We start from the raw sequence: 16,457 nt of genomic DNA, 5'->3' as shown, positions 1-16,457 counted from the left end.
AACATTGTAATGTGGTCATGCCAGTTGGAATATGTTTTTCTTCTTCTCCCAGTTTTCTCTGATGAGTATGAGAGTGGGGACTCTTGGGTCAGACTTGCCTTCTGCAGTTAATTCAAATAGAGAAGGCTTTCTGTGTACAGAGGACTAGAAAATAGTCTCGAGGTTGGGAAGACTATTAAAATCCAATGTCCTCTGCCCAGCTAAAATTCAATTTTATTAGCATTTTGGGTTTGTTCTTTAGCTAGTGTGATCCAAGAGAGTACTTGTTTTTAGATCATGTCCGTTATTGCCGTGTGCCGTATGTGAGATGAGTGGTGTTTATTCTGGAGTTAGGAACTTAAAACAGGCACAAGGATTTTTTTTTTTTTTTTAGATTTTATTTTTTTCCTTTTTTCTCCCCAAAGCCCCCCAATACACAGTTGTATATTCTTCGTTGTGGGTCCTTCTAGTTGTGGCATGTGGGATGCTGCCTCAGCGTGGTTTGATGAGCAGTGCCATGTCTGCGCCCAGGATTCGGACCAACGAAACACTGGGCCGCCTGCAGCAGAGCGTGCGACCTTAACCACTCAGCCACGGGGCCAGCCCCACAAGGATTTTTTTGTGAGCAGTACCTAGTAGAAAGCTTTAAAAAATGCCAAGACTGTGAGAGAGAGTGAGGAGCTGAGTTCCAGTAGGAATTGAGTTCCTCTTGAGTTCTGGGGATTAATTAGGTGGGATCAAGGTTGTCAGTGTTAGAACTATTTAGTATTGGGATCCAGTTGATTTGGTATTGGGGAACCAGGAGTATCTGGGCATGGCTCAAGAGGTTAATGAGATGATTTATGTGGATGTATCTAACCCAGTGCTTGGTACTTGACTGATGCACAATAAATGATAGTTAAATCTTTAAAAGGTACTTAAAAAATACTGAGTGTTGTCATGTCAGTTTGTCTTTCTAGGGCAGCTTTCTCATCAATAAGTATTCCTTATTAAGCCTTTAACTGTGGGCAAAGCATTGGAAAGGGATTGGAGTAACAAAGATTTAATAGTATCAGATTCTTGTTGAGACTATTTTCTCAACATTTACAAATTGAATCAATTAGGCCTAGCATTTAAGGGCATAATTTAAGGGGAAATTTGTGATTTTGCTTTGCTAGAGTCAATCCTATACTTTTTTTTTTTGAGGAAGATTAGCCCTGAGCTAACATCCGCCACCAATCCTCCTCCTTTTTGCTGAGGAATACTGGCCCTGAGCTAACCTGGGCATCTGGGAGGTGCCCAGCCTCCTCCACCCTATATGTGGGATGCCTGCCACAGCATGGCCTGACAAGCGGTGTGTAGGTCCCCACCTGGGAGCTGAGCCAGCAAACCCCAGGCCTCCGAAGCGGAACATGCAAACTTAACCGATGCGCCACCAGCTGGCCCCAATCCTATCCTTTTTTGATAGAAATCACTTCTTGACCTTTTGGTAGAATTGAAAATGCTTGCTTTTCAATTCCAGTTAAACTGGGTTTGGTTTTTTATTTTTGAGATAGTTGCCTTTGATGTTTCCTTTTATCCCCTCTCCATTTTTTTTCAGGGAATGAGATAATATATTTGAAAGTATTTTGTGAACTGCAAAGCTAGCAGTTGCTATCACCACTACTACCAATAATAATATTAAAAATATTAATGGGATACTCATTCTTATAAGGATTGGTTTCCTGGATTTATTTCAAGGAGAAAAAACTCAGAGGACAGTGGAATATTTACCAGATGACTTGTGTACTAATTGATACCTTTTGTACTTTTTGTGGAAGGGAGAAGGAAAAGCAGAGACCTGTCACCCTGAAAACTTGGCCTGGTGCTATGTCATCATGAAGGCTTGCCTACACTACTTTGATGTACTCTATGGTGGCAAGAAAGTTTAACAGGATTTGTCATATGTTTGACCTTAGAGGCTTATAGTACATCCTACCTGAAGCATCTGTCTGCATAGGAAACAACTCATCTCAGTTTGTTGGTAAGATCAACCATATTCCTGTAATATGGATCTTATAATAAATAACGAACAATGTATTGGTCCAAGGGCCGGCCCCCTGGCTGAGTGGTTGTTTGTACGCTCTGCTTGGTGGCCCAGGGTTTTGCTGGTTTGATCCTGGGCGCAGACCTAGCACCGCTCATCAAGCCATGCTGAGGTGGCGTCCCACATAGCACAACTAGAAGGACCTACAACTAGAATATACTACTATGTACTGGGGGGCTGTGGGGAGAAGAAGGAAAAAAAAGATTGGCAACAGCTGTTAGCTTAGGCACCAGTCTTTAAGAAAAAAAAATGTGTTGGTCCAGGATAGTATCTGCCTTGCCTGCCAAAGTAGTAAGATTAAGGAAACAATGCCTTTGACCAAAATATTTGGTTAGGTGTTATCATCAAAAGCCTTTACAGTCAACTTCTGATGATTGGCATTCTTAGAGAAGAATATGTAATTTTAATAATCCAAAAGAGCAAGTTGTTTAGTAAATTTTGCAAAGACCTCTTACTTTTTAAAAGTTCCTCTGTATCTTTTTCTGTCCCTGGTGCCTGACACTTAGTAAATCTTTGTAGAATAAAGGAAGTCTTGGGCTTTTCTCTGGAATTAGCCCATTAGATGAACTCGTGGAAAGCAGGGGTGATGACTTATTGGTTGAGGCGTCCCCTTCACTTAGCAGACTGCCTGACACAGAGTGGGTCCTTACTAAGTGCTTCTTGAATGACTGAGTCAAGAGGTTAAGGTTTTCATTAGGAGAGAATTGCAGTGACCTGGGTGCTACTGTGCTGATGACAGCCCTTTCTAAGAGGAAGAAGAAATGTAGTTTTCCCACAATAAACGTGAATAAGTGTGAACGTGAGGAAAAGGATTGCTTTGATGCTTCCAGGCATTTTACACTCTTGGACAAGGAGAAGTAGTATGTTAAAGTTGGTGCTTTATTTCTCTCTTGTTTTTATTTTATGTTTTATCCTGTTAAAAATTTAGTTATTGCTGTGATTTTTTTTTTTTAAAGATTTTATTTTTCCTTTTTCTCCCCAAAGCCCCCGGGTACATAGTTGTATATTTTTTAGTTGTGGCTCCTTCTAGTTGTGGCATGTGGGACGCTGCCCCAGCATGCCTTGACGAGCGGTGCCATGTCCGTGCCCAGGATCCAAGCTGGCGAAACCCTGGGCCGCTGAAGCGGAGCACGCGAACTTAATCACTCAGCCATGGGGCCGACCCCAAGGTGTGATTTCTTTCTTTCTTTCTTTCTTTTTTTTTTTTTTAGGAAGATTAGCCCTGAGCTAACATCTGCTGCCAGTCCTCCTCTTTTTGCTGAGAAAGACTGGCCCTGAGCTAACATCCGTGCCCATCTTCCTCCACTTTATATGTGGGACGCCTACCACAGTATGGCGTGCCAAGCAGTGCCATGTCCATACCCGGGATCCAAACCAGCAAACCCCGGGCCGCCAAAGCGGAACGTGCGCACTTAACTGCTGCGTCACTGGGCTGGCCCCTGTGATTTCTTAATAGCATATGAGAAGTATATTATAGCTTCAAACTATCAATAGAAAAGAAAGAAAAATCTATCCCCATGTCACACATAATTATATCTTACCCTCTGGCTACAAAACTTCAGCCCTTAGGAATATAATGCTAAAAGAATCTTTTCAAATCCAGTTTATGTCTGTAGTTGTGTTCCAGCAGAACAATGTGTGCCTTCATGCTTTTCTTTATAGACGATTTCCCTTCCTTAATATGGTTTGCTTAAGTGATTACATTTCCTAATTATGCATCATTTTCTTTGGTACACATCTGTAGAAGTGAGAGACATAGCTGGGTAGCAGGAGGAAAGGAAGTTTTCATAGACAAATCCACAAAGTGGATCACATGGAGAATTGAAAGTTATCAGTATGTGTGAAGTCAAGTAAAGAATACTGGAATGGGAGTGAACAGATTAATGTTCTATACAGTACACAGTTTTATCACTAGTTAGCTCTATGACTTTGGGCAAGTCACTTAATCTCACTTACCTGGTTCTTGTGTTCTCATCTGTAGCTTGAGGGTATGGAATGAAATGATCTCTGATGTCCTACTTCTGAAGTCCATAATTCTAAAGTCCCAAACAAGGAAAATGACTGACTTTCTAAACTTTTCCACAGGCTTGTTCCACATAAGACCCAAATGTGAAGTGTTAATTATGTGAATAATAGAAGTATGTAGTCTCTATTCTCAGGTAGACTGGAACTATCAGATTGTATTATATGCTCAAGACTAATTTTATGTGTATAAATATAAAAGACTTGGTTGCTTTTTTAAAAAAATTATTACTACAAAAGGCACAACCTATACAAATGAAAGAGACCCAAATAATGTTCAGGATACCCTGGGTTGGAGTTTTCGCTTCTTAACTCTGACCTGGAAAAGAATTATGTGTGTATTGGTAGGGTTGGTGGAGCGTAGGGAGGATGGTTGTGGCTAGAAGACAGTGTGGATGAACATAGATATTATTTTTAAAAGCAAAATATTAAATAGTTGTTTAGCCTGTGAAGTTTGCATGACTAGACTGATTTGAGTTTGCTTTAAATCCGTGGAGAACTGATAGGAACCCTGTATTCAGATTTAGAATACCTAGGGCCAAGCTCCTTGCTCGCTGGGTGTCATTTAAGCTTTGTAAGCTTCTCGGCGTGTATGTGTTTTCCATCAGAAAAGAGGAGATTAAAAAATCTTAAGAGGAGTATTTAATTTTTTTTTTAAAGATTTTGTTTTTTTCCTTTTTCTCCCCACAGCCCCCCAGTACATAGTTGTATATTCTTCGTTGTGGGTCCTTCTAGTTGTGGCATGTGGGACACTGCCTCAGCGTGGTTTGATGAGCAGTGCCATGTCCGTGCCCAGGATTCGAACCAACGAAACACTGGGCCGCCTGCAGCGGAGCGTGCGAACTTAACCACTCGGCCACGGGGCCAGCCCCAGGAGTATTTAATTTAAAAAATTTTTATTATATGAGGCTATATTTGTGAAAATGCTTTAAAAACAAAAAATTACAGCAAAAGAGAAGCTAAGCTATTCTTAGTGAACAGAAGCTGTACAAATATATTTGTTCATATAGACTTTGATTATTTGTATCTATGGGGTCACTGATGACATTTGAAACCAGTAAATAGTTCACAAGCCTATTTGAGGTATAGATTAGCTTCAATTATCCACACACGTGGACTAGCATGAATAATTTAGAACCACAAATATTTGTTAGGCATCAGCTATGTGCCAAGCAATTTGTTAGGCCTGTTTAGAATTTTTAAAAGTATGAAAGAAGTGTGCCTGCCTTAAGGATCTTAATTCTGTCTAGAATGTATCTTCTCCAACCTGATGCGCTCTTACACATCTTAAAGACTCAGTTTGAGAAACTTCCCTAACACAGACAGGTAAACTGGTTGCTCCTTATGCCTCTTCTTACCCCTTTGGGCACTAATACCATGTTTAGATTTCTCCCGCCAGACTGGAGTACCTTGAAGGTATGACTGTGGCTTCTCTTGTTCACTTATATCCCCAGGCCCTAGGGCAGTGCCGGGTATGTGGTGGACCCAGCTTGGTAAATTTTGAATGAATGACTGATAGTCAGATTGGAGAGATAAGATGTGAGTATCAGGAAGGCCAACTAATATTACAAGGCAGTATATGATAACAGCAAGTGCCAGGGAATGTTCCACAGGCTGGGCCTATAGGAGTTCAAATGAGGTTTAGATATGACCAGGAAAGATGGAACTTGAAGATAGAGAATTTAAAAAATAATAATAGTAACAAAAAGTCTCTTTCTTTGAAATGAATTATATACTTTTAGAAAGGCAAATTTCTTTTTCTTGTTTGAGGCTTTTAAAAAATTATTAGTTATTTGCTGAAGGAAGTTAATTTACCAGAAGAAATTTATAAAGTGGGTTAATTCCTATGGGTAACTATTTGTAGATAGGACAGTAATTAGAATTTTTTTCCTTCTGCTATTTCTCACCTTGAATGAAAGTTCTATAATTGACAGTGAAATGACCAATAGTTAGGAATCAAGAAGTAGAGAGAAGATTCTTGGCTACTGAATGTTTGAAGGTTGATTCTAGAGTAATAGTGTATTTTGCTATTAGACTAGCCTCTGTTGATTTGTAGTATTTATTTTTCTCACATCAAAAGTTCAGTAATCTGAATCACAGGGCTCAGGTAGAACTTTTGTTTTTACAGACTATTCTTTTTTTTTTTTTCCTGCTTTATCTCCCCAACCCCCCCGTACGTAGTTGTATATCTTAGTTGCAGGTCCTTCTAGTTGTGGGATGTGGGACACTGCCTCAATGTGGCCTGACGAGCGGTGCCGTGTCTGCGCCCAGGATCTGAACCCTGGGCCGCCGCAGCGGAGCGCGGGAACTTAACCACTCGGCCACGGAGCCGGCCCCCAGACTATTCTTTTAAAAGTTGAATTTATTGAGAACCCAGTCCTTGGACTGTCCTTGGCCCTAGCTGAAAGGAAAAAGAAAAATTCATTGTGAGTGGCAGATAAACTGGTCTGGATCTAAAAAAATAAACATGAAGATGATTTCTGTTTCTAGTCAAGTTACTGTTGTTGTGCCAATATTGTAATAACAGACTTTCTCTATGCCTCTCTCCACCCTTATTTTTCTGAAGGTCACTTGTATTGTACATGCCTTCCAAATTATTAAAATTCCCAAATAACTATAATCCAAGGAGTCTTTTGTCAGTAGCACTGAAAAGACAAGTGCCAATTCACAGGGAGTCCTCAGTGCGGTGCTCCTTGATCTTTATATTAGCATGTGGCTGTTAATGGGATTTGTCTCTTGGGGATTTGGTTTGCTGTTTGTAGGCCTGATAAAAAACTAGAAACTCCTGAAAAAATCGTTAAATCTTTTTCTGACACATGATACATACCAGTGGTAGTGATGAAGCCATGGGGCTAATTCTTGAGTCCTTACTGTTGTGTATCACAATAGCATATCGTAAACTAATAAATTGTTCTGGGAGTGGTGAATTATATGATCGGGTTGAATTTTTTTTCCTCTTAAGTTTGATTTAGGGGGAGAAAGTAGATATTCCCTGAGCATGTACTGTAATGGAGGTAGAAAACAACCCAGAATTATGCAGGGTAGGTAGGAGGAGATGTAAACATTTCGTTTCAATAATCAAAAAAATAGACAGCATGCCTGAGGTTAAGAGAATAGTATAAAATCTTTGAATCTGGAATGAGTAGAGTAGTAAGGGGTAAAGGCAGGGAGGTAGGACTGGTAGATTAAGACATTAGGATTCCAGTAAATATGTGTGAAATTGCTGTTCCTAGAGATTTGGGAAGGAAATGAGCTATTTAGCTATGCCTTTACATTTAGGAGAGGACATTTTTCTTTTGCTGTTATTTTTGACGGACCATCTGGTAAAAGGTAGAACTAAGGGACCCCTTTACAACATTTTCTGGAAGGCTCAGGGAGTTGAAAGCCACTGGAATGGGAATGATAGACTGGGTACTGTGTGTATATCTTAAGACTGTGCCTGGAAATGGTTGTAGGACTGGAGAATTTGACTGGGAGGAGTAGAAGGAGCTTTTGAAGGAAAGTTACAGGGGCTGTGTTGGGCACCAGTGGAGTGAGGCAGAGTGTGGGAGGGAGTTTGGCATGAAGAAGGCAACAGATATTTTTTGAGGACTTAAGTGTGTGCTGGGCACTGCCCTAAAGCCTTTCATAAGTTATTTAATCCTAACAAAAGTTCTGAAATGCAGATATTTTCTCCATTTTATACATGAAGAAACCGAGGCAAAGGTTGTATTACTTACCCACGATTGTACAGCCTTTAGTCATAGACTGGGGAGTTGCACTTAGATCTGTCTGAATCCGGAGCCAATTCTCTTTCTCAATGTGGAGTTGAAAGGAGTGGAAGCAGTGAGGGTGGACTGCCTGTGTTTTCTCCCTAGACTGAGTGTGGCAGAGTGCAAGTGTCTGGTCTCAGGAGTCGGGCTGGTTCATAGAAATCCTGGTTCTACCATTTTTGACCTGTGTAACCTTGGGTAGATTACCTAACCTTTGTGAGCTTTAGTGTCTTCATTTATAATATGGGGTTGACGATATAAACAAACCTCTTAGAGTTGTTTGGAAGTTTAAATGAAATAATGTCTTAAGCTTTAACACATATTACTTCTTTTTGCTTCATTTCTTCCTTTTAGACCCATCTTATTATCTCTGAATTGTAACATTTAGTGATACATAGGTCTCTTTAGTATGGAATTTGGTCATATTCTGTTTTTTCTAAGAAGGTTTTATTTTGTTTCTTTCACTTGGAAGGACTCATATTAACTGAAAACAATCTACCAAGACAGTCTTTAATCTCTCCCTCCCACCTAATCAAGAATTGTGTGAAATTTCTAAGGTTTTCTGTTCCTCCTCTTTCTCCCTGTCTGGATTTCTGGAGACTAACATCATAGACGTGGAGGAGTCTTTGACCTTTGAAAATTCTTGACAGTCTTGAATGTTGTGGTTTTCCAGTGAGATTTGGGAGGAGTTGGAGAGTACTCAGACACAGCTGTAATGCATCAGTGGGACCAGGAGAGTGGGTATAGTGTGAGAATGTGGAGGCTTTGGGGGGTGTTGTAGACGAGAGAATGTAGGGTCAGTAGTTTCTCAGGCATTTTAACATAGCTCTGTTATCTACAGTCGATATTTAGTTTTGGGTCATTTTTCTCTGTTACTAAGTAGTTGGGCACTCAGAGCATGCAGGCTGATTTTAATGTTAATCTGAGTTAAACGATGTTTAGGAAGAGAAATCTGTTGCAAATATGATCATATAGCAATCTTAAGCAGATGTCCTTGAGATGCGCCACTGTTTTAGACTTGCCTGTTTACAACACTGATTATCTGATTATCAACAATACCATTTTGTGTGCATTTCTAGTGGTGAACTGTACAAATACAATTCAGTTCAGCTGAACAAAAATTAAGTGCCTACAAGGTGCTTGGATGCCAGGCATACAGGATGAACAAGACAAGATTCCTGCCCCCAAATGGTTCATGATTTAATGGGGAGACAAACATGTAAATAAGCACAAATACAGTGCAATGTGATAAATAATGTGATCGAGGTAGAGTACAAGGTGTAGCATCATGGAGGAAGTAGGCAGTTTAACTTGAGAAGCCGGAGAAGGTTTTGCAAATGAGGTAGTACTCAAGTTAGTCTTAGAGAAGAGGTGGAATTCACCTGCTAGACTAGGAGTCTCTCCAGGCAGAGGGGACACTATGTACAGAGGAACTGAAATTTGAAACACGTAGTGTACTTGGGAAACTACAGTACCAGAAGGGGAATGATGAGAGGTAAATAAGGCTGGAGAGTTAGGTAGAGCCAATTGTGCAGGGCCTCTTGTGTCATGTATAGGAATTTGGATCTTAAGCTTTAGTCATTGAGGATCCGTTGAAGAATTGAGAGCAGTGGGATAGAATACTATCATGTTTTCATTTTAGACTGATGAGCCTCCACAAGCGACCACTGTGAACAACTGCTGTAGAGAGGAAGAGGGAGAAATTAGGAAAGTATTTCCTGGGGTCTAGGATATGAAAACCTGAGAGAGAATAAAAAAGGTGTAGCTTGTGGAAAGTGTTGATGGATTTGAGAAATTTTTAAGGTGAAATTAGTAAAACTTAGTAAAGGACTGTTTCTGAGTGAAGATAAGGCAAGAGAGAAATCCAGGGTGGTTCCTAGGCTTGTGGCTTGGGTGATTGGTGGGGGGTGATGGTACCATTTGCTAGAATAGGCAGTACTGGAAGTGGAGTAGTTTGAAAGGGTCGGGGACAGAGATGAGAGAAGGAGCCCATGTTTGTATGTGCTGATTTTGAAATGCCTGTAGGATTCCCAGGTGGGTGGAAAGAGTTTGGGGCTGCGAATACATTTGGAGTCGTCAGCATTTGGTGTTCAGGGGCATGAAAGAAGTTTGTCACGGAGATGATGTAAAATGAGAAGATGGAAGGCCTGAGGTTAGAACTGTGGGCACACTAACCTTTGGTGCTGGCACAGGAAGAGGAGTCCACAAAGGTAACCAAGACACAGAGCCAGAAAGGCAGGAAGAGTGGTCAGTAAGTATCAAATGCTACAAAGAGATCACTTTAGATAGGCAGTAAGGAGGATTGTAACGATCTTATCTATAAGCCAGTGCCATTCTCCTTCCATAGAAGCCCATTTTGGTAGGTTGAGGACTGAACAACCTAAGGTGAGAAAGTAGCATCAGTGAATGTAGTCTATTTGGAGGACTTTTTCAGGGAAGAGGAGACTAGCAGCCAGCAGGTAGCGGCAGGGGAGGAAACCTGAAGGAACTCCTCTTGCTTTGTTTTGTAATTGTTTCTGTGGCTGGAGGCAAGGTCATCTGCCAGGAGTAAGGGAGGTGATCCGGATTGGGTAGGAGGCTCAAGGAGAATGGTGAAGGTATGGGATAGTAGCTGAGAAGATTGGTTGAGGTATCAAAGTCAAGCAAAAGACAGCAGTGTTTCATTGAAAGGAATGAGACTGAATGCCATGTATTTGTGTCATATTGTTCTGCAAGCTTATGTGATCTTGTCTTGCTCAATAGCGCCATTTAGTAGCAGAGAAATTGAATGTGGGATCCATGCAAGTTGGGCAGATGAAATAGAAGGATAAGGGAACTAGATTTTTACAGGAAAATAAATTAAGTGATCAGTCATTGGGTTCACAGTCATTTAGGCAAGAAGGGACAAAGTGAAATCTATCCATTTTTCTCAGTCTTCACTGCTATCATCCTAGTCCAGCTTACTGTCATCTCTTTTGCGATAATTTTCTAACAAATTCTCCCTCAATCCACTTGTGCTCCCTCCAAACTATTCTTCTCACTGCAACCAGGGTGATCTTTTAATAATTCAAATCTGATCATGTCTTGCCCCTGCTTACAACCCTTCAATGGCTTCCCTTACTTTTAGGATAAAATGTCAGTCTTTAACAGGGTCCACTCGGTCCTTTCTTCATCCTCATTTTGCACCATTCTCACCTCTTTGTTCCTTCCTGCCACGGAACTTGGAAATATGTTTCCTCTGCTCGGAGCACTCTTTCTTTCCCAATTTGTCTCTCCAATTCATACTCTTTCTTTGTTCTTGGGTGTAATGTCACTTCCTTGGGAAAGCTTTTTCTGACTCCCTATTGGAGGTAACACCCTCCTGCCAACATGTCTTTATTGTAAGTATAATTGTTTGGGAAATTTTGTGGTTTTTTTACTCCATACTGAAAGCTTTGCGTTGGAGATTGTGTCTGTTCACTGTCGTGTTCCTAATTCTGACCATACTGCCTAACACACAGTAGGCACTTCGTGAATTTTTGTTGAATTGATGAATAAGGTGGTTAAGGAATTGGATGTCTTACTCTGAGATGAGGATGTCTTGAGGTAAGAGAGTAGGTTTGGTAGTTGAAAAGCTGGAAGGAGATGAGTTTGTAGCCAGAGTAAGATGTTGAGAGTTGCAGATTTAGAGGAGGAATGGTTTCAGGAGATGGCAGGGTCCGGGACTGAGTTGTTGGAGTGGAGATGGAGGTCTTTGCATTTGATGAGATTATGAAACTTTAAGGCAGAAATGTTGGATGGATTTTACAGGTGAGTGTTGAAACTGCTGAGGAAAATGTAAGGCAGGTGTCTAGGTCTTTAATAAATATGAGAGATGGACACAGTGCTTTCCTATGTTGAAAGAATTAAATGGGTAAGAATCAGTGCAATTCTGGGAATCAGTAATGCCTTAGTCCCTTGGGAGGCAGTGTGGTACATTAGAGAGAGCATGAGTTCAAAATATCTGGGTTTAGACTTTGGGCAACCGACGTGACTTTTCAAGCCTTATTTTATTTATTTATTTATTTATTTATTTATTTATTTATTTTGAGGAAGATTAGCCCTGAGCTAACATCTGCTGCCAATCCTCTTCCTTTTGCTGAGGAAGACTGGCCCTGAGCTCACATCTGTGCCCATCTTCCTCCACTTTATATGTGAGACGCCTACCTCAGCATGGCTTGCCAAGTGGCGCCATATCCGCACCTGGGATCTGAACCAGCGAGCCCTGGGCCGCTGAAGCGGAACGTGCGCACTTAACTGCTGTGCCACCGGGTGGCCTCTGTTTCTCTATTTGTAAACTGGGAATAATAAACAAGGAGTTTTGTCATTAATGAATAAGACAGTGTTTTTGAAAGTGCTTAATTAATATTAACTTGTTAGTTTTTATTCTTTTTTTTTTTTAAAGATTTTATTTTTATTTTTTCCTTTTTCTCCCCAAAGCCCCCTGGTACATAGTTGTATATTCTTCATTGTGGGTCCTTCTAGTTGTGGCATGTGGGACGCCGCCTCAGCGTGGTTCGATGAGCAGTGCCATGTCCGCACCCAGGATTCGAACCAACGAAACACTGGGCCGCCTGCAGCGGAGCGTGTGAACTTAACCACTCGGCCACGGGGCCAGCCCCTGTTAGTTTTTATTCTTGATTGCTGTCATCACTTCAAGAGGGCATGGAAGTAGAAGTAGGAATGAGAGGCAAAGATAGCAGCAGAAGTGAATTTTGAACAAGGTACATGACTTCCTTTGTTCCGTATGTTGAGTTTATACTATGGGGTCAGCACAGGCATTTACAAATGAATACAGGTAAAAGCAAGTGTTGATGTAAGGAAGCATTTTGTGAAATAAAGGTCATTGGCTGGCTCATCATAACATTGCTCTATTGATCCACAGCAAATTTTTATGTAAAGAAATGCTTTATCTAATCATTTCCCACGAAGATTCCTTCATTCCTGGGAGTAGATTTTATTGTTCTGGAGAACAGAACAAGGACCAATATGTGAAAGGTATATGGGCAGGAGGGCTGTTGATTTAGTTTAGAAAAGCGTTTTCTAATGATTAGAGCTATCTGAATAAAATGGACATCGTGGCAAAGGAATGAGTTCTCTGTCAGAGGTTGTATTCCCAGGGAGACTGGATGATTTATCTGTCAGAGATGTAATAGAAGGATTCTTGTATGGGGGCAGATACTGGATTAAATAATTGCTGAAGTCTCTTGCAATTGCTAGACTGGAGGATTTTGACTCCACTTGACGTTTGTCTAAACATCATTCAATAGACAAATATTTGAGTGCCTCCTCTGTTTCATTTGAAAGTTTGAAAGCCAGTGTTTGTTTTCTTTTTTCCTTCCTGTGTGCTGAGACAGAGCCAAGGACGTTGAGTCTTAGTTATTGCCTTGGATCCATTTGGAATTTGAGATGCTCTAGCCGGGGGTTGGTGGTGATGTAATAAAAGCTGCTGTCCTCACCTGTTGGGTGGGGTTCGGGTGGAGTCCATGGCATGCACCTGGAGACATCAAGTATAAGAATCTGCCAAGAAGTTTGGTTTAGTGCTTTGAATTTTTGAGCAAGGCATTCTTGATAATGTTAGATCTCTATTTTAAAAAAATATTTTTTGGAAAAGAATGACCTACTTTGTTAGCATATGAGATCTGTGATGCCATAACATTGATGGTTTTCATTGGCTTCCCTCACTTAGAAGCCTGTATCTGGCTGGGAAATTGCCTACATGCCTGTGGCTTAATCAACTCTTCTTTCTTCTGCTGAGCACCTTTTTGCTGACTGCTATTTGTGTGCTTATTGTATATTTCCCACATTCTTTCAGAAAGTTATTAAAGTGGTTTTACTAAGTTCCTTTGCATGTTTTAAGAGAGAAGATTGAAATTAATTTTGCAGCTATGCTCTTGGTTTTGGATTATTTATAAGTTGGGCTGCTACCATCTCCTGTGACCTCAGACGGTGACTAAAATGAGCTTGGAGAAGGAATTCTTGTCTCTATGAGGGGAGGGAGAAGCCACTCATTAGTCTGTGAATTTTGAAGGAATTTAATTAAGTATTGAATGTGAAGAAGTCATTTATTTTATAACTTAACATTTTGGCTTTGAGATATCTTAGGCCAAAAGTTCTTTATGTATTTGTAGCCTTTGCTGACAATTGTAATATTGAAATGGAAGTAAATTAGACGTTGATAATACATAGACCAAAAGAGAAAGTAAGGATCATAGTTTATGAGGCTGTAGTGAACTGATACAGTTCATTTTTTTAAACCTGGAAAGGATCTTAGACGTCATTGAATCCAAGTCTAGGATATACAAGAGGCGCCTGAAACCCTCTAAGTAATTTGACCAAAGTCACCCAGCTAATATATACGGGTGTAGGTAAAAATCATATGCTATGAGGATGGTGGAAGTAGTAACTGTACAATTGATGTCTCTTTAGAAAGAAGAGTTTCTGGAACTTTGAGAGATGGATTGGGACCAAGGCAGACCCTTAGAAATAGAAGGGTGATTTGGAGAATTTCTGATCTGTTAAGTTAAGCCTCAAATTGATTGGTGTGGTGGTGACTGATGTGGTGGAGGTTCACTTAGTCATTTAATCATTTATTCATCAGTCGTTTATTGACTGCCTACCATATCGTAGATGCTGTGCTAGAGGTTGGGGCTACAAATGTGAATAAAACATGTCCCTGCACTCATGGATCTCTTGTACTACTGGAGCAGTGCAAGAAAGAATACTTTCTATTTTGCTCTCTCTCTCAAAAAAAAATTCAGTCTTATCAAGTTAGTGACCTACTAGTTTTGTGACCCCAAAATCATTGCTGTTTATTTGCCTTGATATTTCTAAGGAATGCAGAAAGTTAGGATCTGATCATGCCACTAAACAAGCTGTGTCCTGGGGTCGCAAGAGGTGTGAGGAGAAGCTATCTGAGAGTCACCCTTAGACTTGACATTGTTTAGGGGAGATGTTTCTGAAGAGACAGTCACCTGAGTCACCCGTTACCTTTGAGAATTCTACTTTTGGCCTTCCCCAAAAGGCAGGGGAGAGGTGGCTGTGGTAGGCCAGGTGTGTACCTGGTGATTTTATGAACCAGTCCTCTGTAAACCTGTCTGATGTGGCAGAATTTGGTTAGAGATTGTCCTTCACTCCCTTATTGCTTCCTCAGTGGGGCTGCTAACTTCGGGGGATATGCATTGTGCCAGGCTGTCAGGTCAGGGACAAAGTCAAGTCTGAAAGAAGAGATCTTTTTCAGGTGAACTCATTTGGCAGTCATTTGTCCTGAGTGGAGAAAAGCATGTTTCCTAGGTTCATGAAGTTAGCGGACAAAGATTGGCTTTTGTTTTGAACTTTGGGGATCTCCATTCTGCTTTATGAATAGCTTATTGTTTTATTTTGAGAGCAGTTTTAACTATCAGTTTGCTCCTCCCCTTTCCTCAGCTAGTATCAGAATACTAGTCAACTGTGAAGTTATTCAGTGTATAGTATTCGTTCATTCATTTATTCAGAAAATATTTACTGAGAGCCTGTGTGCCAGGCACTGTGTCAAGTGCCACGTGATACATGCTGGGGATACATTAGTGAACAAGACACACAAGCCTCCCACTTTCAGGAAATTTACGTATTAGAGGAGGAGGCTAGACAGTGACTACTTAAAATAATTTCAAGGTATATCAAGTGCCAGGAAGGAAATAAACAAGGTGCTGTGTTAGAGAATAATGCAGGTGGGCAGTTCTTCAGAGAGGTATTCTGCTGCTTCCTTCCATTGGTTTGGCTAAGCAAGCTGATGGGTAGAAATGTTAATACTCTAGAAAGCTAGAGGAAAAGCATTATTCTGAGTGGTATTATGGTTTTGTGGTTAATGTAGTAGTTAAGAAATTAATGAGCAGTTAGGAAACTAGATGTTACTCTTTGTAATAAGTTCAATAGAAATGAATGAGCTTTCTCCATCTGGTTAGGAAGCTGCTAAAATTGGATCATCCTATTGCAGTGTAATTTGAGCCTTATGTGTTTCTTTTCCTCAGGTGGAGGCCTGACTTTTGATCTATGTCCTCCCTACATCAGCTGTGTGAAAGTACTTAATGATCACATGACCCTGGACATGGATGCTGTCCTGTCGGATTTTGTCCGTTCCACAGGGGCAGAGCCAGGACTGGCCCGAGATCTCCTGGAAGGTAAGGAGTCTCTGGGGGAGATTGAGAAGAGAGAAAGTAAAATGTGATATTTATTGTTAGGAAGACTTAGAAGATTTAAGGTGATCAGAAAGATTCTGTAGGGGCCGGCTCTGTGCCTGAGTGGTTAAGTTTGTGCGCTCCGCTGCGGAGGCCCAGGGTTCGGATCCTGGGCGTGGACATGGCACCGCTCATCAGGCCACGTTGAGGCGGCATCCCACATCCCACAACTAGAAGGACCTGCAACTAAGATATACAACTGTGTGCAGGGGGGGTTTGGGGAGATAAAGCAGAAAAAATAAATTAATTAATTAATTAATTAAAAAAAGAAAGACTCTGTATATGGTAAGCCTTACATTTAAGTTACTTCTAATAATCTACTTTGTGTATGACCCACCATAATTTTAAAATGCAAAATCCTCTTTTCACCTTGAATTTTTGGGGTAGCTTTCTCCACTGTCAATTTATGCTTAGGTAATGCAAGTG

General features: G+C 40.7%; 1 protein-coding gene across 9 annotated transcripts in view; it reads left to right on the top strand.

Annotated features, from left to right (window-relative positions):
• The window catches only part of OTUD7B (OTU deubiquitinase 7B), a 55,011-nt gene that overhangs the window by 15,247 nt on the left and 23,307 nt on the right, over positions 1–16,457 (top strand). For 4 of the 9 annotated variants that reach the window (XM_070497382.1, XM_014865425.3, XM_070497383.1 and 1 more), the window contains exons 2-3: positions 1,779–1,981; positions 15,825–15,974. Coding sequence is in view for 6 of the 9 variants with exons in the window: in XM_014865425.3 (XP_014720911.1) it covers positions 15,890–15,974 (85 nt within the window). In the remaining 3 variants the exon portion in view is untranslated. Of the gene's footprint in view, positions 1–1,778; positions 1,982–12,255; positions 12,540–15,824; positions 15,975–16,457 lie in introns of all 9 variants that reach the window. The other 5 variants (XM_014865430.3, XM_070497384.1, XM_070497381.1 and 2 more) reach the window with 3 other exon arrangements.

The sequence above is a fragment of the Equus asinus genome, chromosome 25, assembly GCF_041296235.1.
Source record: "Equus asinus isolate D_3611 breed Donkey chromosome 25, EquAss-T2T_v2, whole genome shotgun sequence".
Classification (NCBI taxonomy): Eukaryota; Metazoa; Chordata; class Mammalia; order Perissodactyla; family Equidae; genus Equus; species Equus asinus.
The sequence above is the reverse complement of the archived record's forward strand: the minus strand, read 5'-3'. Positions and strand labels throughout refer to the sequence as shown.